The sequence below is a fragment of the Rhinopithecus roxellana genome, chromosome 8 (genome assembly GCF_007565055.1).
Source record: "Rhinopithecus roxellana isolate Shanxi Qingling chromosome 8, ASM756505v1, whole genome shotgun sequence".
NCBI lineage: Eukaryota > Metazoa > Chordata > Mammalia > Primates > Cercopithecidae > Rhinopithecus > Rhinopithecus roxellana.
The window spans coordinates 66,808,007-66,825,076 of NC_044556.1; the positions used below are offsets into that span (position 1 = coordinate 66,808,007).

General features: G+C 36.3%; 1 protein-coding gene across 1 annotated transcript in view; it reads left to right on the plus strand.

Annotated features, from left to right (window-relative positions):
- The window catches only part of USH2A (usherin), an 825,608-nt gene that overhangs the window by 427,871 nt on the left and 380,667 nt on the right, over positions 1-17,070 (plus strand). The window contains exons 32-34 of the mRNA XM_030936493.1: positions 4,291-4,450; positions 5,799-5,970; positions 11,708-11,855. Coding sequence (XP_030792353.1) covers positions 4,291-4,450; positions 5,799-5,970; positions 11,708-11,855 — 480 coding nt within the window. The remainder of the gene's footprint in view (positions 1-4,290; positions 4,451-5,798; positions 5,971-11,707; positions 11,856-17,070) is intronic.

Below are 17,070 nucleotides of genomic sequence, written 5' to 3' on the forward strand. Positions count from 1 at the left end.
AGTTCAACTCTTTCACTTTTGAACTAGATTCTCCTCTTTCACATATTCAAGGACAAAACTCCAGCAATTTTTTTTCTCTTTCATCCATGTCTAGTTTTCCCTTTGCTGCTGGGTCACCCCATCTCGTACAACATAAATTTTTCTCTCATTTAAATTACCTTAAAAATCTTCTCTTGATTCTACTCACCTTTTATTTATTGCTTCATTTATCTGTTTTCCTTTGCCACAAAACTTTTTGAAAATGTTCGTTCTATTCACTGTCTCTAATTCCTCTTCTATTTCCTTATAAGCCCACTCAAATCAGGCTTTGGTGCCAACAAGTTCACTGAAACTTCAATTGTGCAATTACTGATGACTGCCATATTGCTATACCCAGTGGGCAATTTTTAGTTCTCATCTTATTTCACCTTTAAGTCTTAAAAATTACTTCATTTGACTTTCAAGACACCATAATCTCAATGTTCTTCTCATACCTTACTGGTCACCCTCTGTCTCCTTGGTTGATTTCTCCTTTACTCGTTGGTGTCTTTTATGTTGGTATCCCAACATAAAATGTCTTTTATATACCTTTTCTCTTTTATATCTACACTTACACCATTTGCACTCCTAGCCATCTGTATGATGATGACTTACCAAATTATATCTCAAGCCATGAACTCTTCCTGTAATTCCAAACTTCTGTTTAAATATCTTGATAATCTCCTCTTGGTTATCAAACTAACATAGCAAATATCTAATTGGTATTTCATTATATGAATTCTTATCTTCTGCTCCATGCCTCCCTCAACCAATAAAATGGTTACTTTATCCTTCCCTTTGCTCAAGTCAAAAGCCTTGGAATCAACTCTGGGTTTCCTCTTTCATACTCTACCTACAATGCACTAGGAAATCCTGTTAGCTTTGCCCTTAAACTATATTCAGAATCCAACCACTTCTTACTTGATTATTACTGGCCTCCGCTTACTTAATATTACAGATAGCCTCTTCAGTGAGATTTATTCTTATGCTCTTGCTCGCTACCATCAATACGTCATTTAGGAGCCAGAATGATACTCATGAAGTCCATGTTTGATTGCATGACAGCTCTCTTCAAAATCCTTGGTGGCTCCCTAAGGAGAACCAATTAGATTAAAAACCAAAATTCTTACAAAGACCTACAAGGCCTGCATGAACTGGCCCCTCATTAAATCTCTAATATAATCTTTGATTTACTTCTTTCTAATTTGTTCTGATCCATCAACATCAGCCTCCTGCTAGTCCTCAAGCGTGTCAGGCATGTCCCTCTTTCCATGGCTTTGCTCTGCTTGTTCCCTCTCTTTGAATGCTCTAACCCAAAAATTCCCACAACTTTTACACTCATCCTCCCTTCAGGTCTTTGCTCAAAATGTCAACTTCCCAATGAGGCCTCTGCTGACTCTTACCTATTAAAATTACCCAGAACTTCTAATTCTCCTTCCTCTGTTCTGTGTTTTCTGCAGCAATTTTCATGTAATGCCGCATGAACATCTTAAATTCGGTTACACATTCACTTTAAAGACATGCTATCTTCTAAAATGCAACACCTTTCTTACCCATAAACTTCACAATACCTTGGATAATCTAGAGGTAAACCCTAACTAGGGATGGAGGGTTTGACAAGCTCAACTAAACTATCCCTATTTCAATCCTGGCTCACTAGCCATTCCAGCCCTCTCAAGCAACACGACCCTTCTAAGTATACTTTCTTCCCATCCTGATCCCCCACTCCCAGTCCCAGTTATTCTAGAAATGGACACTTCCCACTCCATGGAAGAATCCGGGCATGGATAACAAACCCTGAACTAATTGCTTCAGGAATCTCCTTCCATCTGAGGCAGATATTCTGGGTGGGTTTAGGGCTTAGGTAATCACAGTCGCCTTCAAAGCATGCAGTTTATAGGGGAAAGGTGAGTGGAGCACTCTGTGATAAGCAGACACTGTGATATGTGATACTATGATGTTGCATTCTTGAGAAACCTAAGTCCTACCTTGAGATACCTAAGTTCCAGATATGCAAGTCTGTACCATGGAAACATATGCAAGCAAGCATCAGGCCTTTTTAAATGGAGTAACTTCTCCACCACCTACAAATTGGGTAGCTAAATCCCTGCCCCAGCAAAGCAGAATGTAAGAAAGAAGGAAAAACTGCCCCACTCCAAAGAGTTCACTGGCCAAAGAATTTTTAGCATCCAGTCTCAGTTGCGGCTGACCAGGACAATCTGATATGGCCATTATATATTTCAAGGTCACATGGATTTGGCGACTTGGAATATAATTTCTGGCTGAAGCATGTTCTTTTCAGCAAGTTGGATGTGTTCTCAGTTGAAACACTATAGATTTTCTTCAATTGCACTGACTTACCCACCAGGAATTCCTCTAAGCTTGGTGACCTCCTTGGTTTTGCTCCTGCAACGAGACTTAGAGTCAAATCCCCAGCTTCTCTTTTTCAGGGAGGACAAGGAATTCAGACAGATGAGAACAATGAGAGAGAAAAAGGTCACCAGAGAGAGAAGATGAAGGAGCAGGGGAATGACAGATACAATATGTCAGCATATAAACACATTATAATTTTGGCCAAGATTGGCCCTGGTGGTAGGTGTTTTGCTTTGCATGAAGTTTTCTCTCAGTAAATAATAGTCTACTCTCTCGGTAGCACCTGAGGCCACTGCTCTAATGATTTTAACTTCATAAGTTTCCTAGAATGTTGATCCAAATGAAGGCACCCCAGTTCTGTCTCAGTCGTGCACACATAGTGCGACTGTTGCTGCCATCTCTCAGCAGTCCCTGGCAATGCCACACTGCTTCACCACAAGCTTCAAAGTGTCCTTGAAGTATATGTTTTCACTGCATTGATTGGGAGTGCCCCATCTCAACTTGCAACCATTGGATTCCTGTAGGATAAAATTTGTAAAGAAAACAAGGTTTAATCAAAAGCATTATAAGTCTCTTCTTTTTGATAACTTTTTGTTCTAAGGTAACTATATTTACTGTAAATTAATTTTTTAATCTATCTTCTAGTGAACTACATGTTTAACCAATTGATTATACCTTGCTTGAAAACCAAAGTGTTCTTTCCCCAGTTTACTTTTGTTATCAGTGCAATGCAAAATCTGTTTGCCTGAATTAGGTTGCATTTCATTAATCTCTTCAACATGAAATTGTGGTGGTTCATGGTTAATGAGATTTAAGAATGTGAGTTACTTAAGTTGTGACTAATTTATTTTAAAAATATTTCAGAAAATAATGATTGTTTCTCGTAGTGTTAAAGTATTAATGATGTGTAAGTCTTGGTACACCTGACTGAACTTTGGTTAGATCATCAAGTGTAATGAAATGTTCAAGATATTTCAGAATTGAGTTAGTATATTACAGATTGGTTTAATCTAATACAAGAGAATGTGATATCTATTAGAAAGACAGACAATACAAAACACCAGGGAAGTTCAGGGGAGGGAGAGATTCTTTTGGCTTAGAGCACTACCCTACTCTCATAGCCATCTTTCAGACCTAGCTCATCTCATTCATTAATTATTCATTCATTCAAAAACACATATTCAAAACCAGGTATTGTGCTACATACTAAGGATGCAAAATGAATATATTACCATTCCTGCTCTTAAGGTATTTAGTGTATCAGATAGTCATGAGGTAGTGTTTTTAAGTGTTAAGCTAAAAGTATATACAAATATAAAGAGAAGAGGCTAATAGCTCCATCTTGTGCTGGGGTGACAGCAAGGAGAGTTAGGGACATCATAAGGAAGAAATAGGCATCTGCACTTCACCTCGACAATTTGAAGGTCAAATAATAGCCAGGTGGTGGACAGGAGAAGAAAGAAATCTGACAAACGGAATTACAAGCTCAAAGTCATTGTTACAAGCTATGTATTTGCATTTCAAAGGCAACTCCTGTTGTCTTCAAATGTGCTTTAAAATAATTTAAATATCTCATTTATTTTTAAACAGAGCCATTGAACTAAGACTAAACTTAGCAAATGATTTACCTGGTCACAGACATTCCAGAAAACAGTAAAATTGTTAAAATGAAAAAGTCAAAACAAGAGTTTGATTGACACTTGTCTATTTAAACATAACCAGAGTATATTTAAGGGATGAAGCACCCTGTATGGTATTGCTATTGATTTTTATGGCAATTTATTCATATTTTAAGCCTTACTTTAGCAATTCTCTGAGGTAGGACTATAGTGGAGGAGTGAAATCTCCTCAATGAGAAGTATAATGCTAAGTAAATTCTTGTTTCTCCCTACCCCCTAGATTTAGCAGTATTTACACCCCACCAGTTTCTACTCAGTGCATGCACACATGTGGGCTGTACAAACAGTTCCTGGGTCGTACTGTACACAGCACAGCTGCCACCAGAACACGTGGATTCCCCAATTCTGACTGTCCTGGATTCTAGAACTATACACGTACAGTAAGTAGAAATGTTGTCTTTCTCTCATGCTGGTTCATGCAAGAATCCCAGTGAGTTTAATCAGGGGAGGAGCTTGTGACATAAAATTAATTTTATTGTGATTAAATGCATAGAAGTGATTAGTTCAGTGGATCTGGGAACCTTTGATTATCACTTGCCAGCCTAATTTCCATTTTGTCTTTATGCAATCAGGCTGAGCTACATAGGTACACAGATTCCATGCAAACTTTAATAAAGGAGAAACTGACCACTTTCATGACTGCCTTGAACTTTTTATATATGGGGCATTATTTGTAATGATTTGGAATTAGAAAGTATATATATATATCTTTTTGAGTATAAACCAGGACCTTCTTATTCCCTTGTTACCTGCAACTGATGTCAGAAAGGAAGTTTCACATATAGGCATGTTCAGATGATTTCTGGTATTAGTGATTCTTGCCCATTTCCTAATACATGAGGTATAAGGTGTACTATTGTGCTGAGCTAAAATCTAATAGATCTCTCTTATCAAGAGTTAATACTTGTTCATATTTATCTCTCCTGGTCTCAGTTTTCTTATCTCTAAAATAAAAGTTGAGGCTGAATGAATTACGACATTTGTTCAAGCTGAAAAATATTATGATTCACATCTCCTTGTTCCATGTCTAAATTCTCCTGTTGGCTTCGTGTGCCACTAAACCAAGCCACGTGACTTAGCCAAAAAGATCGCCCACGACTCAAGTATTTCTCAGCTTAACAATTTCCTGTCTGTTCTTTGACTTGCCCTTCTCATTTCCACTGCTGTGTTGTAACCCTCATCCGAAACGCCCTCTGTTCTTCCTTCTACCTATCCAAATCCAATTCATCTGTTAAGAATAAAATTTTATGTATCTAAGTAGTGTATCACTTCATTCAATAAGTCCTGCCTGATTGTTTCAGCTCTTCCAATCATCAATGTCACTGTTTTCTATAATTACATGTTAACCCTATGTTGGATTCCTGGATTTTCCAGGACAATTATATTATTCCCTCTTTTCCCTGTATCTAAGTTCTCAGATGTTCTACTTCTGAAGTTTTTGTTCTACAGCTTAAATTCAAAATAAATACTCACTTATACATTTTTGTATTGTTAGCTAATTAAAATTACAAGTAACCCGACGGCAGGGGCCATATCATATTTTATTTTTGCCCCTCAGAATAGGCATTGAATAACTACTTCCGTGTTTTATTTTAAATGAATCAATTTTGAGATTTATGTTTTATTTAAAAAGTGTCACAAATCCAAGTTCAAATGTGTCCTTTGAAAATCCTGCATATTTTAGTTTTGACTTGAATGAATGATAATGCTGCATTTTACCATTCCCAGGTGGAAACAACCAAGAAAAATAAGTGGGATTCTGGAACGCTATATATTATATGTTTCAAATCACACAGATGATTTTACAGTTTGGAGTGTCATCTATAATAGTACAGAACTTTTCCAGGATCATATGCTACAATACCTTTTACCTGGTAATAAATATCTCATCAAGCTGGGAGTAAGTTTATTTCCATCACTTTCTCTGTTCCTATTCCACTTCATTTCACTTTTTCTCCCTCTCCTTTTGTCCTATCTTTTCTTTCTCTCTAAAAAAAAAAAAAAAAAAAAAAAAAAAAAATCAAAATCCTCATGTATTGCTATTTATACTGAAAACTCACTTCCCATCCTAAATGTGAATTCTGTTGATCTAATACCTACACATTTATTTTATATTATTCAAAATGATAGAATAACAGCCTGAGTCAGTAGATTTTCCCAAGTCAAAGTTGGGATTATCAAGATTTTAAAAATTACTTGTAGAACATCATAATTGTTAAGAACTTTTTCTAAAGTGCTAGGATTAATAAGGTTATTTCTCTGTGGCATTTGTATTCTTTTAAAAAACAATGCACGTATGAAAATTTAGATCCTATATTTTTAAATGGAAGTTTAAATGACCGTCAAATATTGTTGATTGTTATTACATTCTGGTTTATATTATGCTCATATCTCAGAAGAACAGTCACTTAATAAAACCCCAGAACCAACATAGTTTAGAGGTTCCTTTAGACAGACAATAGCATTTTTTTTAAAATGCAAAATAGCACTTTTACACAAAGGTCTTTTAAAAGACCTTGATATTACTGTGGAATTTATACTCAGTAGTTCCTTTTGTTTTTTGATGAAATATAATCTTTTTTAAGTTTAATAGCACATCTGAAAATAACTGAATATAAACATGAGATTGTCCCTATTTGTTTTAAACACACTCTTCATTTTATAGCAATACCTATATAAGGATATTTGCTTTGATAAATGCCATAGAAAATATTCTGCTCTTGATTATGAATAAATTTACATTTATGTAGACACTGTGTATGCATTCATTTTACTTAACATGCTCTTGAATGCTCTAAATATTACACTATGAGAAAATAAACTACATTCAACTATTGCTAACTGTCTGACTTAACACCACAAAACAAGGGCAATCAGACAGTGGTAAAAAATACCGTTCAGAACTGACTCCGTGTGCCTAGGTGTTCCGCACAGCAGAGTTTATGAAACAGCACTTTGGTTACTTACAGTTTTATTACCCATTAAGTAAGAAATATACTAACTTGATTTTCAAATGCTAACACAGAAATACAAACTATTTTCAAAATAATAGTAGTATCAAAATCAGGAAGAGTCTTAATTTTTTGGAAGCAACCAAAATTAAACTGAAATTGTGCTCTTGGTTTTTATCAGAAGTGGGCAGATGACATAAAACAGATTCTATTCCTAGGGCAGATTTTAGGATGTGCCGTGCGGTCAATCAGAATTCATATCAATCTCCTATATTTTATAAATCCTTAATACCTTGAAAATACATACTGGTAGATTGAGTCCTCTGCCCTGAGTATTAATTCAGATTTTGCTACTAACTGTGTGACCTAAGGCAAATTCACTTAACCTCACTGAGTTTTATTTTCTTCATGTCTAAAATTAGAACATTGAACTAAACGATTTTTAATGTCTCTCAGCCATAATATTCTATGATGCTAAAAAAAGTAATCCCAAACACTATTCTATGGAGTCAAATGCTATCTGTCAGCCACTGAATAGTGTTGATGCGAGATGTTGTAAAGATGTGAAAATCCTTGCCTTAACTCTTGGTGGGAAAATAAACTTGCTCACATTATTTTCAAGTTCACTATATTTACTAGGGCAGAAAATAATATATTTTCAGGAAGGATTCAAATAACAAGTTTTTTACTTAACTCTGTTAGACAGTAAATTAAGTGAACCAAAACATTTTAGGTTCATCCTGGTTAATTGAGGGATTATTATATATTTCACAGTTTCAATATAATAACTGGCTTTCAAGGTCATTAGATTCATAGATTGAGAGCAGGTTCTCAGCAAAGTGGAGTTGCCTTTATAGATCATTATAGCATGTTGACTAAGAGCTGGAAAACAAAACATTAAGATAACAAAGCCTTTAAGCAGCACTTGAAATAGAGGAAAACACATGGGGATTTGAACCACTATGAACCACTATGATTTACTCTAGGCTTGGAGCAGGTATGTTACTTCATGTAACATCATTTAGTTTTCACATTTGACTGGATTATAAACTGCTGAAACATAAGGATTGAATCTTTCAAAATTCAATCTGCAGTTTCAAGCACAGGGCCTATTGGAAACTGGAAGCTGAGCAAATAATTCCTGACTGCATGACCACCAAGGACATCATTTCATAAAGATTCTAATACTTTTGATATGAATTCAATAATTTGCTTGGAAGCATTGGAATTAGGAATGGTGTGGTTCCAAAACATACTCTTTCCACTGCAAGAAAAAAAAAATAGCATAATATGTTGCTACACTCAACAAAGTCTATTTTGAAATGTGATAGCTCCTAATAAAGAAGACAATACGTTACAAATAAAATAAAGAAGCTATTAATACAGACAGCTATCAAGATAGGTGTTGTTTGATGATTTTCATACTACTGCTAGCCATTTGTAACTTGATGAATTCTAAGTATTATATGTTCCCGAAAGATTCCTGGAAATGGCTTAACTTTTTAAGTTAATTATGGATCAAGTGGCCATTTTCTTTTTCTTCGTATTTTAAAATATGTTGCATTCTTAACGCCCTCAATCCCTACGGACCTGAAAATTTACTGGAAAAGAGAAGGCTAGTTTGGTCCGAGCACAGTGGCTCACGTCTGTAATCCCAGCACTTTGGGAGGACCACGTGGGCAGATCACTTGAGGCCAGGAGTTCAAGACCAGCCTGGCCAACATGGTGAAAACCTATCTCTACTTAAAATACAAAAAATAGCCAGGCGTGGTGCTGCAAGCATATAATCCCAGCTACTCGGGAGGCTGAGGCACGAGAAACCCTTGAACCCAAGAGGCAGAGGTTGCAGTGATCCGAGATCTGCCTCTGCACTCCAGCCTGGGCAACACAGCAAGTCTCCGTCTCAACAACAACAAAGAAAGTATTGCTAGTTTTGGATTGTCTTAATAGTCATGATTTCAAAAATAATTGATACAAGTTTATTATTTTTGCATTTTATTGTACCAAAATTGAATCCCTTATTTGCGCAGATGTTACTCATCATTTCAAGGCAGAGTTACGCCTTTATGAATTTTTCAAAATGGCTATAACTAAGAAAAGCTGTAAGAGATGAGTTACAACAACTTATTTTAATGGCTGTCAGGCTTTCAGAGACCTTGCCGTTTCATAAAGGCAGCTTTAATCAACACCAATATTTTGTTTAGTATTTCCAAACCAGAATTTTAATCAGCATTCAGCTGTATTGAATGTAGTGGCCTCTGGTGCGGGCAGGTCAGACAAGACACTGATTGGTTCAATTTCATTTAGATGATGTCAGATTAGACCAATTGGAAGCAACTTTAAGAACATTTATTTTCCCATCAAAGGAACTAAGGTATTGTGTTGCTTACTTGGAACCCTCTAAATGCATCCAAAAAGAATGTGGGCAAAACAAAATAAAATAATTTGCAGGTAATTCTGTTATATCAGCAGCCTCTTTATAAATAATTTCATTTACAAGAAAAATTCTTTCATAAATGCCTTATATTCTTAAGAGATTTCTTTGTCAAGTTACTGGTTTATGGATCTCAGATGACATAGTATAAGAAACAGTCATTCTAAACCAAAGGATGTTTTTACTTATCCTAGAAGACATCATAAAATCCTCAAAACAAAGTAAATTTTAATTCACACTCTGTTTAAAAAATATACACTTATATGTTGTATAGTACATAATTTATTTGGGGAGTGTTAGCGGGGGAAATATCTTAGCACACAAAGAAGAAAAAAATAGTGACAAATAGACCATCAGAGTTAAATCCCAGTGTGTTACAAGTTCAACTATAAGAAGCTGCAACATTTTTCCCTTCCTAGGAAAAAAAATCTGAAAAATGCAAATAAATGGATTTTTTTTTTTTCTCCCTGAGAAGTGGGAAGAATTTGTCTTTGACCGTTTTTCCTTTGAAAACTCAGCTGTCTCATATGGCCTCTTTTCCTGCCATACTTTCTTGGGCACTTTTAGCACATTTGAAATGTCTGGGGTCTTCAACTTTTTTTTTTCTATTTTAATCGTTGGGCAGTTATTTTTTGAGTTAACAGTGACTTGTCCTAAAGTTTTGAGTCAGAGTTTGGCCACATTTGCAAAGATTCCATTCTCAAGAGGAGTACGGTTTTTTCTTGTATAGAAAGGCACATGCTACAGCTGAGAATTAGAGGAAACCCACAGAGGTTAATTAGGTACCCAATCTTAATGCAATTTCATGCCCAGACCACAATTTAACCCATCTGAAACTTGCTTAAGCTGGTAAGAAATTGTCCTGAAGAAATGGGCTACTGCTATAGTCTTGTAATAGCAAGTGAGATGAATATCCATGTTTGTTGACCATAAACTGTTGTTTATGCTTATAATGAAGAATTTGCAAACAAGTTTCAACAATGTTGCAAATAGTAGTATACTCCGATATTTAAAAAAAAATCTAAAAATCGGTCAGCCTCCTTCTGTCTTTGTGGAAAAAGAATATTTACTGCTTTAAGAATCACAAAATCACTCCCTCAGTATCAAACTGAGAAATCAGAGGGGATGCCTAAAGAAAGAGATGCTTTAATTTTTTATCTTAGTAATATCTATCCTACAGAAAAATGAGTTAAATAACTCTGCTTTTTTACACTGTCTTATGATTTTGCTTTATTTTCTTTTTGATTTTGGGAAAATTTAGTGCTTTTTGAAATATTTTTAAACTTTGTTGTATCAATTGAAATTGTAACTTGAAGAGATACTGAACCAAGCTTAAGTATAGTTTTCACATATCATTGTTATATAAGGATATAATTACTAATATTTGCTAGCAAATATGAGCTTAAAAACCTCTTAATGTATGTATCAATTTCCTGGAAAAGTGCTTGTCCAGTAAGTTTTAAAAAATTATTTGCAGTTTACTATGAAGGTGTACACAGAAGTTTCTGTAACATTCATGTTACCATTTTTGACATTAGTGACACATAATTAGGGAACAGAGAGTTCTGTGATCATGTTAAATTTGTCAGACATGTTTTGATGAAGTCTATCTACTCTGACACATGAGTAAATTATGTGATCCTTTAAGCCATTAAACATTCACTCAACAATTGCTTTGTATTTATTGTTTTATGAGAAACATTGTTTTATTTCGTTTTACTTGGTGTTATACTATAAACATATTGGTCACACTGTAGGAATAGAAGGCAATTGTATTTGCTGCACATCTTTTCTTCCCTAGAAGTCAGTTGTTTTACCTTAGAGTAGTCTTCATCCTCTAGTACTTTACTTATGTTATGTGTACACATGCTCTGTGTGTGTGTGTGTGTGTGTGTGTGTGTGTGTGTGTGTGTAATTCACTCTGGGAAGCTTTGTGCAAGGCTAACTTCAGCAGGGCTGTTTATCCAGTCAATATATGCCCTACATCTCTAGGCTCTCACTTAGGATGCTTCCCTAATTCATACATTCATGCTGTCTCGGTTATTCTCTAACTATTGGGATGGTTATCTTATGCCTTATAAAGCAAACTAAATAAATGTTGAATCTTAACATTGAAATGAATTTATTTTGGGGGAGTAAAGGTAGCATTATATAACAAAATCTGAAACTCTTATTGTGAATTCTCTTTCCTCAATGTTCATGAAAACTTTTGGGACCAAGAGTGAAGTGCGCATTTTTGCATCTCTGTTTAGGCTTGCACGGGTGGTGGGTGCACAGTGAGTGAGGCCAGTGAGGCCCTAACTGACGAGGACATACCCGAGGGTGTGCCAGCCCCCAAAGTTCACTCATATTCACCTGACTCCTTTAATGTCTCCTGGACTGAGCCTGAATATCCGAATGGTAAGTGAACTCTTTTAGCCTCAAGTTAAAAAGATGATTAGCAAAGGTAAATTAATATTCTAAATGGCAGCTTATATGTGGTGCTTAATTTTTAATGATCATTTTAGCACATAAAATACCTAAGATAGTATCATTGTCTGTAGTTGGGGAGATTGTGGTTTTTAGGCTAACACACAATTTTGGTGGCTCAAAAGTGCTCCCTTTTGATAGTTCTTGTGTACTGCATCTTATTGTTTAATATGCTCCAGGAGAGGTGAAGAGAGCAAATGGGGAGGATTCCCAAAGAATGCCGTAGTGAGAGTGACATTGTATTTTCAATGACTTTCTGTTTTTAAAAGCCATTAGTTCTTCCTCAGAGAAGGAGAGAGGTGGAAAGTTCATGTACATATGGTGTCAAAACGCTTTTGATTTAATAAGTTTACTTTAAAAGAGGCCACTTGGAACTCTGTATTTTTTAATATACTATTTATAAATATTTCAACATGCAGTTTTTAAACAACGCATAAACACACATATATTTATACATATTTAGCTGGAAGCAAGTTTTGTGCATTTCTAAGCAATATATATGTTTTTGTACAGTTTAGTAAATTAAGTTAGTCAGTTATGTTTCACTAAAATAAAACCTCATTATGAAGAATTTATAGTAGTTTTGGGTAGAAATTGCTTTATTCATTTAGTGGAAATATCTTTAAGATTCGCATAACATAGTACCATTGTTTCACAATGATGGAAGCTTACTTGACATTAAATTTCATTCCTCTTTGAGACAAATATCAAGAAGACTTTTAATATCATAGAAACTCTCTTTTTTTTTTAATTTTCACTTTTTAATTTTTTATTTTTTGTAGAGACAGTGTCTCACTATGTTGCCCAGGCTAGTCTTAAACTCCTAGCCTCAAGTAATCCCCCTGCCTTGGCCTCCCAAAGTGTTGGAATTACAGGAATGAATCACTCTGTCGGCCAAGGGAGCTACTTTCATTTTGCATCTTAACTGTTATCTGTACCCCTAACACACACACACACACCTTCCCATCCTCTGGCCTCCCACTGTAGTTATATCCTGATTATAGCTGAACATTAAATGTTAACATTGGCTAAGGGTGAAGATCTGGCTATAAGTATTTGGGGTCTGAGAGGAGAAGGGCTAGGGTCTCAGCATCCAGTGTGCATACAGTCACCCAGTCGCTCTGTTTTAGTTCCTTCCTTCCATCAAAAATCCCTCTGTTTTACTTTCTCCAAAGGAAATTTCTATTTTTTCTGCCAGGATGAGAAAGGGACAAACCTCTGGCCATGGGTGGCATAGGAAGATGACCTAGGGAGTCTTACCACCAATTCTTATTTTAAGCCCTTCCCACTTCCAAGAGTGCTTCTTGCACTAATTCTTAAGCCTTTGAGGAGGATTCTGTTTTATAAATTGAGTGAGTTCGTGGCTCTCCACTTTTGCCAGTGTAGGAATCCATTTTTATGGGTGTGCTAAGTCATTGCCACCCTTCTGTCTGCTTTCAGGCTCCCAAAATTCATTGATATTTCCTCTCCCATTCTTCCTATCTTTCTTTCTTTTCTTTTTTTTTTTTTTTTTTTCATTTTTTTATTATACTTTAAATTCTAGGGTACATGTGCATAACGTGCAGGTTTGTTACATATGTATATTTGTGCCATGTTGGTGTGCTGCACCCATCAACTCGTCAGCACCCATCAATTCATCATTTATATCATGTATAACTCCCCAGTGCAATCCCTCCCCCCTCCCCCCTCCCCATGATAGGCCCCAGTGTGTGATGTTCCCCTTCCCGAGTCCAAGTGATCTCATTGTTCAGTTCCCACCTATGAGTGAGAACATGCGGTGTTTGGTTTTCTCTTCTTGTGATAGTTTGCTAAGAATGATGGTTTCCAGCTGCATCCATGTCCCCACAAAAGACGCAAACTCATCCTTTTTTATGGCTGCATAGTACTCCATGGTGTATATGTGCCACATTTTCTTAATCCAGTCTGTCACAGATGGACATTTGGGTTGATTCCAAGTCTTTGCTATTGTGAATAGTGCTGCAATAAACATACGTGTGCATGTGTCTTTGTAGTAGAATAATTTATAATCCTTTGGGTATATATCCAGTAGTGGGATGGCTGGGTCATATGGTACATCTAGTTCTAGATCCTTGAGGAATTGCCATACTGTTTTCCATAATGGTTGAACTAGTTTACAATCCCACCAACAATCTAAAAGTGTTCCTATTTCTCCACATCCTCTCCAACAACTGTTGTTTCCTGATTTTTTAATGATTGCCATTCTAACTGGTGTGAGATGGTATCTCATTGTGGTTTTGATTTGCATTTCTCTGATGGCAAGTGATGATGAGCATTTTTTCATGTGTCTGTTGGCTATATGAATGTCTTCTGTTGAGAAATGTCTGTTCATATCCTTTGCCCACTTTTTGATGGGGTTGTTTGTTTTTTTCTTGTATATTTGTTTGAGTTCTTTGTAGATTCTGGATATTAGCCCTTTGTCAGATGAGTAGATTGCAAAAATTTTCTCCCATTCTGTAGGTTGCCTGTTCACTCTGATGGTAGTTTCTTTGGCTGTGCAGAAGCTCTTTAGTTTAATGAGATCCCATTTGTCAATTTTGGCTTTTGCTGCCGTTGCTTTTGGTGTTTTAGACATGAAGTCCTTGCCCATGCCTATGTCCTGAATGGTATTACCTAGATTTTCTTCTAGGGTGTTTATGGTATTAGGTCTAACATTTAAGTCTCTAATCCATCTTGAATTAATTTTCGTATAAGGAGTAAGGAAAGGATCCAGTTTCAGCTTTCTACTTATGGCTAGCCAATTTTCCCAGCACCATTTATTAAATAGGGAATCCTTTCCCCATTTCTTGTTTCTCTCAGGTTTGTCAAAGATCAGATGGCTGTAGATGTGTGGTATTATTTCTGAGGACTCTGTTCTGTTCCATTGGTCTATAGCTCTGTTTTGGTACCAGTACCATGCTGTTTTGGTTACTGTAGCCTTGTAGTATAGTTTGAAGTTAGGTAGTGTGACGCCTCCAGCTTTGTCCTTTTGACTTAGGATTGTCTTGGCAATGCGGGCTCTTTTTGGTTCCATATGAACTTTAAAGCAGTTTTTTCCAATTCTGTGAAGAAACTCATTGGTAGCTTGATGGGGATGGCATTGAATCTATAAATAACCTTGGGCAGTGTGGCCATTTTCACGATATTGATTCTTCCTATCCATGAGCATGGTATGTTCTTCCATTTGTTTGTGTTCTCTTTGATTTCACTGAGCAGTGGTTTGTAGTTCTCCTTGAAGAGGTCCTTTACATCCCTTGTAAGTTGGATTCCTAGGTATTTTATTCTCTTTGAAGCAATTGTGAATGGAAGTTCATTCCTGAATTGGTTCTCTGCTTGTCTGTTACTGGTGTATAAGAATGCTTGTGATTTTTGCACATGAATTTTGTATCCTGAGACTTTGCTGAAGTTGCTTATCAGCTTAAGGAAATTTTGGGCTGAGACAATGGGGTTTTCTAAATATACAATCATGTCATCTGCAAACAGGGACAATTTGACTTCTTCTTTTCCTAACTGAATACCCTTGATTTCTTTCTCTTGCCTGATTGCCCTAGCCAGAACTTCCAACACTATGTTGAATAGGAGTGGTGAGAGAGGGCATCCCTGTCTTGTACCAGTTTTCAAAGGGAATTTTTCCAGTTTTTGCCCATTCAGTATGATATTAGCTGTGGGTTTGTCATAAATAGCTCTTATTATTTTGAGGTACGTTCCATCAATACCGAATTTATTGAGCGTTATTAGCATGAAGGGCTGTTGGATTTTGTCAAAAGCCTCTTCTGCATCTATTGAGATACTCATGTGGTTCTTGACTTTGGTTCTGTTTATATGCTGGATTATGTTTATTGATTTGCGAATGTTGAACCAGCCTTGCATCCCAGGGATGAAGCCCACTTGATCATGGTGGATAAGCTTTTTGATGTGCTGCTGGATCCAGTTTGCCAGTATTTTATTGAGGATTTTTGCATTGATGTTCATCAGGGATATTGGTCTAAAATTCTCTTTTTTTGTTGTGTCTCTGCCAGACTTTGGTATCAGGATGATGTTGGCCTCATAGAATGAGTTAGGGAGGATTCCCTCTTTTTCTATTGATTGGAATAGTTTCAGAAGGAATGGTACCAGCTCCTCCTTGTACCTCTGGTAGAATTCAGCTGTGAATCCATCTGGTCCTGGACTTTTTTTGGTGGGTAGGCTATTAATTGTTGCCTCAATTTCAGAGCCTGCTATTGGTCTATTCAGGGATTCAACTTCTTCCTGGTTTAGCCTTGGGAGAGTGTAAGTGTCCAGGAAATTATCCATTTCTTCTAGATTTTCTAGTTGATTTGCCTAGAGGTGTTTCTAGTATTCTCGAATGGTAGTTTGTATTTCTGTGGGGTTGGTGGTGATATCCCCTTTATCATTTTTTATTGCATCTATTTGATTCCTCTCTTTTTTCTTCTTTATTAGTCTTGCTAGTGGTCTGTCAATTTTGTTGATCTTTTCAAAAAACCAACTCCTGGATTCACTGATTTTTTGGAGGGTTTTTTGTGTCTCTATCTCCTTCAGTTCTGCTCTGATCTTAGTTATTTCTTGCCTTCTGCTAGCTTTTGAATGTGTTTGCTCTTGCCTCTCTAGTTCTTTTAATTGTGATGTTAGAGTGTCAATTTTAGATCTTTCTTGCTTTCTCTTGTGGGCATTTAGTGCTATAAATTTCCCTCTACACATTGCTTTAAATGTGTCCCAGAGATTCTGGTATGTTGTATCTTTGTTGTCATTGGTTTCAAAGAACATCTTCATTTCTGCCTTCATTTCGTTATGTACCCAGTAGTCATTCAGGAGCAGGTTGTTCAGTTTCCATGTAGTTGAGCGGTTTTGAGTGAGTTTCTTAGTCCTGAGTTCTAGTTTGATTGCACTGTGGTCTGAGAGACAGTTTGTTATAATTTCTGTTCTTGTACATTTGCTGAGGAGTGCTTTACTTCCAATTATGTGGTCAATTTTGGAATAAGTGCGATGTGGTGCTGAGAATGTATATTCTGTTGATTTGGGGTGGAGAGTTCTATAGATGTCTATTAGGTCCGCTTGGTGCAGAGATGAGTTCAATTCCTGGATATCCTTGTTAACTTTCTGTCTCGTTGATCTGTCTAATGTTGACAGTGGAGTGTTGAAGTCTCCCATT